The sequence below is a fragment of the Nansenia antarctica genome (genome assembly GCF_963989245.1).
Source record: "Nansenia antarctica genome assembly, chromosome: 1".
NCBI classification, from domain to species: domain Eukaryota; kingdom Metazoa; phylum Chordata; class Actinopteri; order Argentiniformes; family Microstomatidae; genus Nansenia; species Nansenia antarctica.
Genome location: NC_137674.1, coordinates 38,083,456 through 38,093,896, shown reverse-complemented (window position 1 = coordinate 38,093,896; position 10,441 = coordinate 38,083,456). Strand labels below are relative to the sequence as shown.

Here is a 10,441-nt window from a genome sequence, read left to right as displayed (position 1 = left end):
TAAAACCCAATATTGCAATTGTAAAGCACCTACAGGCCAGAATCCTTTAATTCTTTAATAATAACCTTGTTCTGAATATGAACAAATCCTGTTGTATGGTGTTTGGTGCACATTATCGGCGTCCCCACCTCTTAGATTTAAATATTGTTTATGATGATGGTTCACCCCTAGAAAATGCTAAATTATTTAAATATCTTGGTCTCTGGGTTGACCCTGAACTCTGTTTCAAGCCACACATTGATAATCTTGTTAAAAAAGCCTATGGTTGCCTTGGTTCTTTATATCGTTCTATTGATTGCTTTACTTTTGAAATCAGGAAAAGATTAGTTTCTCAGCTTATTTTACCAATTATTGATTATGCTGATATTGTGTACCAGGGTACCTCTGAGACCTGTCTTCGTCCCCTAAATGTCTTGTTCAACTCCCTCTGTCGTTTTGTTCTCAGATGTCATTATTTTACACACCACTGTCTAATGTATGATTCACTCAACTGGTTTTCACTTGAAGACAGAAGGCAAGCCCATTGGTTACAATTTATTTATAAATGTATTTACTTTAAATATCCCATGTATTTAAAAGTTTACTTGGTCCCCCGTAGTTCTCCCTATCCACTCAGACAACATCAAAACCTCTTTTTCTGTGTTCCCAGATACCGAAAAAAATTAGGTCGTAATTCATTTGCCTACAAGGCCCCTAGTGACTGGAACAATCTCCCTTCCCCTTTAAGGTCCATCACATCCTTTCAATCCTTTAAATCATCTTTACTTTCCTATTTAAAAAAGCCCTGCTTATGCTATTAACTATGTGGGGGGTTTGGACCGGCTAGTTTTCAGGCTGTTCGTATCTGTATTTTCCTTAAATGTGCTTTCTGTTGTTGCCAATTTCGATTACTTGCTGATGTCTTCGGATAATTATATTATGTATGTATCTGACTGTTGCTTGTATATATTGCGGTTGGGTTGTAGTGGTGGGTTGTGGAGTGATGACGGGCTGTGTGTGTGAGTGTGTGTGTAGGTGCTTTGTATTGTTATTTGTTATGTGTTACGATTATGTTTGTATCGTCATGTGAGGACCCCCTCGAAAATGAGAAGATTCTTCTCAAGGGGCTTACCTCAAATAAACAATCTCAATCTCAATCAATCTCAATCAATCCCTATCCGTTTGTATTGAGGGAGGCCAGGCCTCCCCAGGAAAGTGGTTTCTCATAGAAGTCAATGTAATGCAATTTTTTTCATGACAATATGTGATTGGCCAAATCACTGAAAATGGGTGGGCAGAGGAGGCCTGGCCTCACCATGCATTGAGTCCAGGGCTGAAAGATTGACATTTTGTTCGTCCAATCACATGAAGCCATTTTGAGAATTCGCCAGTCACTTCAGTCAAAGAAACACTCGCCATAGTGGCTACGAGAGTCCTATCAACTTGTCCTTTGCAGGACACGTCTAGAACACCCATGGCTATTATCCCTGAAAATAATAGCTCATTTGGCCAAATTTGCTTAAAATGACCTCGGAAGTCGGCGAGATTCTGGCGCGATTTATACATCGAATAGGTAGACAAGATTTAGGATTTATTGAACAGTTTTATTTTTAATGTAGTCGATTTCGTTTTATTACAAGTCAATTTAATATTCTTCTATAAGAACAGGGAACATTCCATCGCGAGTGAAGCGAGCAAGCGGAAAAATATTTGGCCTCCTCAATTCTGGACGTCACCAGCCTCAACTGGTGTACATGCAGTATATTCATAGTGGTGGTCTAATGGTTAGTGAATTGGACTCTTGATCGGAAGGTCGTGAGTTCAAATCCCGCCTGAGACCACCCTATTTTGCCCTTGAGTAAGGCACTTAGCCCTCAATTACTCCAGGGGGAATGTCATTCGTACGAATGTAATTCGTAATTGTAAATCGTTTTGGATTAAAAGCGTCTGCTAAATGACAAAAATTAAAAATTAAAAAATTAAATGTGTTCAATCCAGGAGACCATTCAGGTGTTGTATGTAAATGAATGTACAACATCAGAAGATAATCTTTGTATGGGTCACCACACACCACCAGTATATTGTGTCTCTGTGTACTTTCGCTAATGCTACTTGCCCGTGTCAGTTTAGAAAGCAATGCTCTCAGTTGATCTGTTCATCCCATGGTTTATTAATGCTGTCACTTAGGCTAGCGGGCTTTAAGCGCTTTACGACTACTAAACGTGATGCATGCTCTGGACTCTGGAGACAGTTTTTGGCCAGCGACCTCGCTCTGTGTCCTACAACAGTACGTTAGAATTATAAGGTTCTATCTCCATTTTTGTCAAAATTGAGTTTTTTACATAATCTGATCCATTGGGTGTTTATTAATGCCTGTGTGGTGTTATTTAAAAAATGTTGACATTTTTGAGTTAGTAATTCATAAAATACAAAGGTTCCATCTCACAAAACATAATGGAATGTAAAAACGTTGACGCTCAATATCTCTGAACTACCCTAAACGGAGATAGAACCTTCTCATTCTAAACGGAGATAGAACCTTCTCATTCTAAACGGAGATAGAACCTTATCATTCTAAACGGAAAAAATGTTGGCCTCCTCAATTCTGGAAGTCACCAGCCTCCACTGATATACAGTGCCCTGTGTGAGTAATGGAACCATGAAGCATGTTGTACTATGGGGTTAAAGTTGAGATTCTCAGCTTTTATTTCATTCAGACATTGTGTGCATAGTCCCCCTATTTCAGGGTATCCAAAAGTGATGGGACAATTGACTTGACAAGTATTTCTGGTTCGATATTTATTCTATTCTTTCAATCTATTTAACAGAGGTTTTACCTTGATCATTAAAGCCTAACAACAGGTCACTTCAATGAAACTATACAACTATCTATTTCAATCTGTATAACCTTGTCATAATGATTGTATTTTGTCCAGTCATACACTGTTCAATGATTCTGTTATCATCAGTATTATACTCATTCTGATTTTATGTATTAACGGTATGAATCAAGACAGCCAGTCAGTATGGCACCGGTTCTATCCGTCCCCTGGGTTCTATCTGTTGGTGCGGACGCGCTGATTTAGGTGCAAGGCCACCCTGACCTAAAGGGCGGCCTCTTGTTATTGAGCCGTGCATGTGCTGCTGTCCCTATGAAATGGTTGCATGAAAACACCTTTTTTGAGAGAGTTTGAGAGAAAGAGAGATTGTGCACTCTGCCAGAGAATTTGATCTCTGCGCAGAAAGCAATTTTTGACTCTCTCCTGCAGATCTGTAATAAACGATAAACCTTGGTTGGACTCTTCTTTTATTTAAAGTTGTTGGAGCCATATTAGGGCCTTTTGAGTTCAGTTAAGAAAATCTATTAATGAGATATTTTGTGTTTATTTTGTGTTGAAAATTATGAACTATCTTTATGAAATGTTTTGTTTACCTTTTTGATGTTTGATGTATGTACCTTTAAGGATTGATCACCTACCTGATATTGAGCTAATTACTGTGAGGATGCACCTGGTAGATGGCTTTATATAGGAGATCAAAATGTGTGTTCACCAGGGAATGGTGGATCTGATTATGTTTTGAATCGCACAGCGGGTTGCAGTGTATCGTACAGAGCTCAAGAGATCCATATAACGTATTACTTTAAGAAAGTCAACTTTAGTTTGGTTTAGTTTAATAAATTGTTTTATTTTATAATTCCGACTACGAGTGCTTTCATGGAGTGTGAATTCGGGAAACATCTACCATAACCTCAGTGACTAAATGGATGTATGAGACGGGGATTAGTCACTTCAAAAGTATTTGGGGCAAGGTTTCTCTTGCACCTCTTACTCTCAATCAGTGCCAAATTAAATGAAGGTGTTTCCGGGTGTGTACAGGAGGTTCCAAGGTAAAATGAATAACGGTTTTCTTAAGGAAACAGGTGGTGAGAGGAACCTAAGATAATACTGTTCAGTTAGATGTCAGTCATCTACCGGCCCCACCTGAATCTGACAGGACAGGTTCAGGGTACAATACAGGAGACTTGATAGAAGTTGTCCGACACTATGACTGTTTAATCCTGTTTAATCCTCCATAATGACTCAATGACAGGCACACAGCATTTACTTGTTTCGGTTTTCATGAAACTAGTGAGTAGATTTAAACTAGTGAGTAGGTTTAAAGGCCTGTGTGCCGTAAAAGATCCCTGCAAATCCCATATACTGTACATGCACTGGCACACATACATTTATGAAGACACATGCACGTACACACACACACACACACACACACACACACACACACACACACACACACTCAAACGCTCTCTCTCTCTCTCTCTCTCTCTCTCTCTCTCTCTCTCTCTCTCTCTCTCTCGTTAAATCCCCCACATTCCTTCCTGCACGACAGTGAATGACTCTGCTGTTGGAGTTACCAACTGTCTCTCAAGTGTTTGCTTCTCTTCTGTTCCCTAAGGCCTCATGGCATATTGTGTGTGTGTGTGTGAGTGTGTGTGTGTGTGTGTGTGTATTATGTATTATATGCCTCTATACATTTAAATTATACAAGAGGAAAGCAGTAATGAGAGCAGATATCATGTACTGAAGCATATGCCATGCCACACATTCCCTCCATGCACGCACGCACGCACACACACACACACACACACACACACACACACACACACACACACACACACACACACACACACACTCACACACACACACACACACACACACACACACACACACACACACACACACACACACACACACACACACACACACACACAATACTTGATATTTATTTAAAGTGTCAAACCACCAAGCAGAAACAACAGCACAAGCAGAGAGAGAGAAAAAACGAAAGAAACCTAAAGAAAATGTATATGTATACAACTGAAGGTCTACAAAATAGAATCAGGGCCTGAAGATGGGTGTGGTGGGAGGGTAGTAGATGGATGGGGTTAGCCCCTTTGGAGGGGGGACTAGAGCTTCAGGACAATAGTTGTATGCAAATCACTCATAATTTCCCAATCATCATCAGTATCTCAGTGTTCAATTCTTCTTCCCATGTTGTCCATGCCCTGCCCTGATCTTGATATATTTAGTTATTTTCTAAGATAGCATACATTACTGAAGTCTAAATTCACTATAATACAATCATAATGTTTCATTGAAAAAAGGCAAGAGGATGTAGTTCCTTTGTTGTTTCTATCACTGTTCGTGGTATCATTTATCACTTGAAGCTACAGTAACTATAGAAATCGGAATGTAGTAAGATAAATGCTTCTAGCAAATGCTCAAAAGATACTGCACTGTACTACTCCTTTTTCATTCAAGAAACTCCCCTCTTAGCCCTTTCTTTAAAGGTTGCATCATTTGTGTTTGGGATAAAGTAAGGATCATAATAATAATAATAATAATACATTTTATTTATAAAAGCACTTTACATAAGAAATCTCAAAGTGCTACAATTAAAAACAGGAAGATAAAACAATAAACATTTTCAATTAAAAGGCAAAAAAAGGCCTCGTTTAAAAGCATCCACAGACTGTGGTGCCCTTAGGTGGTCAGGGAGAGCATTCCACAGCCTGGGAGCAGCCGAGCAGAAGGCCCGATCTCCCATGGTGCGGAGCTTGGTCCTGGGGGTCTTGAGGAGGTTGGTGGCAGTAGAATGGAGGTGCGTGAGGAGGTCTGAGGGGTATGGAGGAGTTCCTTGAGGTAGGGGGGGGAGTTCCATGGATGCACTGGTGGGTGAGGAGGGAGACCTTGAATTCGATTCTGAGGGAGACGGGGAGCCAGTGAAGTGATTTGAGGATGGGGGTGATGTGATCATATTTACGCACCCTCATCAGGATCCTAGCAGCGCTGTTCTGGATGTATTGAAGTTTCTGGAGGCAGCTGCTAGGAATCCCGATGAGGAGTGCGTTACAGTAGTCCAGTCTGGAGGAGACAAAGGCGTGGATGAGCTTCTCTGCATCTGCCAGAGTGAGTGCGGGACGGAGTTTGGCGATGTTCCTTAGGTGAAAGAAAGCTGTCTTGGATATGTGGGTCTCGTAGGTGAGGTGAGGGTCCATTTTGACGCCCAGGTTGGTAACAGATGAGGAGAGGGGAATGTTCTGGCCAGAGAAGGTGATGCTGGTGATGGTGGATGACCGGACCTGGTGTGGTGTGCCGACTAGGATGGCATCAGTTTTGGAGCTGTTTAGTTGTAAAAAGTTGAGCTCCATCCACGCCTCTATCTCCTCCAGGCAGGTGGTTAATGTGGATAGTGGCAGGGGTGCAGAGGAGGTGGGGTTGACTCTGAGGTAGAGCTGTGTGTCATCCGCATAGCAATGGAATGACATTCCATGCCTGCGGATGACACAGCCAAGGGGGAGCATGTATAACGTGAACAAGATGGGGCCCAGCACCGAGCCTTGGGGGACACCGCAGGTGACGTTGTGGGTGTTTTATATTCTGGCAATATCTTGTTTCCTTCCTGCAACAAATGGGAGTGTTTTAATTGGACCATGTCTGCCATCACCTCTATTGTGCTCCATTTAGCTTGTATTACAACTTGTATTACAAGTTACTACCTTTAGTGCATCTCTGGTCCTGCACCAGCCCCTCCATTGTGTTTTGGTTTATGTATTGTTTGGTTATGCTCTTGGTGATCCTCCTCCCTTTCAGATTAGGAGAACCTTTTTGTACTGCTGTGGAGGAAAATGTAGCATAGCATTACTGAACAAAATACTCGTTTTGTGTTCCATTCCATTTTCCACCACTCAACCCTTCTTGAAAGAACCTTGGCCAAGGCCTCTTAGGGAAATAACCTTGGGTGGTGTAGTTGGTAGCTTGTGACACATGCACCTTCTACCTCCCCCCACGCCTAAAAAAACAAAAAATGCCTTTCAGTATTCCTCAATTGCTTTGGGGTGGAGCTGTGTCTGTTTGACAGCATAGAGTTTCCAAGAACGTTAAACCCACTGCAACACTCCCCTGCCATTCTTTGAATAAACACTCACCGACCACTTTATTAGGTGAATACCTATACCTTCTCATTCATGCAATTATTTAATCCACCAATCAAGTGGCAGCAGCACAATCCTGCAGATACAGGCCAGCAGCTTCAGGTAATGTTCACATCAACCATCACAATGGGGGAAATGTTTTGATCTCAGTGATTTTGACCGTGGCATGGTTGTTGGTGTCAGACGGGCTGGTTTGAGTATTTCTAAAACTGTCTCTAGAGTTTACTCAGAATGGTACAATAAAGAAAAAACATCCAGGGGGAAGGAAGAGGGGGGAAGTGTGCCTGTTTGGCAAGAGATGTGGAAGATGTACTTTGGATGCCTTAGTTGCTATGGCATCCTTATTTAACGAAAGTGAACTTTGAACTACTACCTTTAGTGCATCTCTGGTCCTGCACCAGCCCCTCCATTGTGTTTTGGTTTATGTATTGTTTGGTTATGCTTTTGGTGATCCTCCTCCCTTTCAGATTAGGGGAACCTTTTTGTACTGCTGTGGACGAAAATGTAGCATAGCAGCATACTGAACAACATACTTGTTTTGTGTTCCATTCCATCTTCCACCACTCAACCCTTCTTTTTTTTTGTGATCAAGATTTGTTATTGCTTTTAACAACACATAACAATGACAATACAGAACAAGAAAGGAAAGGAGGGAAAAAAGAAAGAAAACAAAAAAGAAAAGGTGTAGTGTAGCAGACAAGTCATAGCCAAATAGTAGAAATATAACACAATCCGGACCATTGGGGTATATGGAACATCAAATTACAGAGTAGTCAGGTGGGTCAAGTTCAATGAATAAGCCTTCCACGCATCAACTGTACTGGGCCTTGCTTTGTTCAATCTGGCCGTTGTGCACTCAAGATTCACAATCCTCTGTAAAGAGTAAAACCAAAAAGTGTTCATACAGAAATCAAGTGTCATCCAATGTTGAAGAATAGTGTACTGTCCAGTTAGGATGGGGAGTTTCAGTGTGCATATTTCAGCCTATAAAATGGGACAAATGTGGAATGTTATTTTGAATGTTATTTGAATAATTATAAGTTATTATTAATTATTAATTATTAGTAACATTATTTTGAGTTATGCCTCATAACTGCGTGGGAATTGTTTGATTATAGTGATCAGTTATGCGTAGGGATATTGGGGGCTGTGATTAGGTGCTTAGTAGTGGGATACCGTGCGTATGGGTTCATTGTGTGATGCCAGGACTTGAGGGATGCCACGGTTAGTGTGTATGATGCGTGCTTTGTGTAACATTTATAGGCTTTGTGTTAGTCATTGAATGTGTCAGAGCTGTGTATTCATGTATGTTTTGTTGTCTGCATTCGCAGGTTTTACAATCTATTCAATTTTCACTAAAAATAAGAAAAACGAGTTGAATGGTATCCGTGTCCTTCAGTCCAGCCTTTCGGTCGGCGTCAGTAGACCGAACAAATAGTCTGGTGAAACCAGCAAATAACATTTTCTTTTGCGTAATACTTAAATCAAAATCAGAGTCGTCATTGAGCAAACATAAACATGGATTAGGAACATAGTGAATCTTAAATAACTTGGACATCACAGAATTGACATGGTTCCCAAAATTTGCCACAACTGGACACTCCCAGAACATATGGAGAGACTCAACCCTTCTTGAAAGAACCTGTTTTTGTGGTCTTGGCCAAGGCCCCTTAGGGAAATAAACTTGGGTGGTGTAGTTGGTCGCTTGTGACACATGCACATTCTATTACCCTTGGTTGTGTATGTATGGCTATCTTTGTGTCTGTCTGGCTGTCTGCCCAACCCCCCAAAATAATATGTATTACAGTATTATTATTATTATTATTATTATTATTATTATTATTATTATTATAGTAGTAGTAGTAGTAGTATTATTATTATTATTATTATAGTAGTAGTAGTAGTAATAGTATTATTATAGTTATTATTATTATTATTATTATTATTATTATTATTATTATTATTATTATTATTATAGTTACAGACTTTTATTATATATTATGAGTCTGACAAATGAGCTGCAGTAACCGTTAGGTAGAGCATAGCTGTATGCTAGGGCTAGGGGGAGCCAACACAATAGGCGAGAGTTTACCGTGAGCTTTAATAATACAAATATATAGGGGATCAAAGTTCTTCTTTCCATGTGTGCCACTGACGAATATTAGCCTCGATGTCGCTTTCTGTTGTAACACATGATATACTCTTGTGACAGAAAGGAATCGGCCCAAATCTTTTCAGCAGTCATGTTTGACTACCGAGACGCAGACCTGTGGAGATGCAGCCCCCGCCCTCCCTCCCTCCCTCCGCCCCCTGGTCCATCCTCTGAGGGGCGGGGTGTGGGACTGTACTCGTCGCTGTACTACTAAAACCTGCAAACATGGATTCGGAGGTGATGCTGTGCACGTCCCGTTATCACGCGCCAATATTTTTGCTCTAGCATCGTTCACATAGAGTTACATGATCCGAGGACTAGAGAGGATCTTTTTCAGTTAGACTTTATAGGCCCGGTCTGAATCGTCATCGCTGGGAGCGAGAGAGAGGGAGAGAGAGACACAGACACGCTTCCACACGCCGAGGAGGAGAGGGGACGACAGAGCAGTGACATCCAAGGCCGTCCTCGCGGGGTCGGTTCGTCGGGGTTTTGGTGCTGAGGTTTGGCCCCGATTTACAACATGGCGAGCGACTCTCCAGCTCGGAGCCTGGACGAGATCGACCTCTCCGCTTTGAGGGTAGGCCTACGAGATGGGATTTACAGTATCTGTGTTTTATTATCAGTTGGGAATTAATGTGTGTGTGTGTGTGTGTGTGTGTGTGTGTGTGTGTGCGTGCGCGCGCGTCTATCTGTGCGCGCACCTGACACTCCACGAATAGCCCTCTCACACTCCGCGGGGGAGCAGAGGCTGCATGGGGCGGATGTGTTTGAGACGGGAGGCCGCTACAATGTATCCCAATATACATACAGCCCCTCTGTAGGCTATACTACTAACTAATGACAGGTGGTTACAAATGCACAAAAACCCCCACTTCATTTTCCTGCAGTTAAAAGGTGTTCTAAGGCTTGTTATTCAGTAGCCTATTAATGTCGCCTATTCAGTCAATGATGGAATGTGATTGTGAAGCTTTCATATTTCACCCAATGCTGAATATCTCAGCTCAGATTCGGGACGACACAGCTGTCGTGTGTGTGTGTGTGTGTGTGTGTGTGTGTGTGTGTGTGTGTGTGCGTGTGTGCGCGTGTGCGTGTGTGTGCGCGCGTGTGTGTGCGCGTGTGTGTGTGTGTCCAACACAACATTTCACTGATACTAACACAGTGTCCATCCTTCCATTTGGTGCAGGATAATTGTAAACATCATAGCCCAATTATAATTTCCCCTAGTGCCTGTTATGTCTGCTTAAGGCTAGCCTAGACTGCTAAATCACTGTTGAATAGGCTTATGTGTTTCTTGTTAGTCAGTTATTGGTGCGTGT

At 41.7% G+C, this 10,441-nt stretch overlaps 1 protein-coding gene across 2 annotated transcripts in view; it reads left to right on the top strand.

Moving 5' to 3' along the window:
• Window positions 1–9,645: 9,645 nt before the first annotated feature.
• Window positions 9,646–10,441, top strand: part of LOC308164712 (TRAF2 and NCK-interacting protein kinase-like) — a gene marked incomplete at both ends in the record, with an annotated part of 48,017 nt that continues 47,221 nt past the window's right edge. For both annotated transcript variants that reach the window (XM_080538727.1, XM_080538728.1), the window contains one exon: window positions 9,646–9,702. In XM_080538727.1, the coding sequence (XP_080394853.1) occupies window positions 9,646–9,702 (57 nt within the window). The remainder of the gene's footprint in view (window positions 9,703–10,441) is intronic.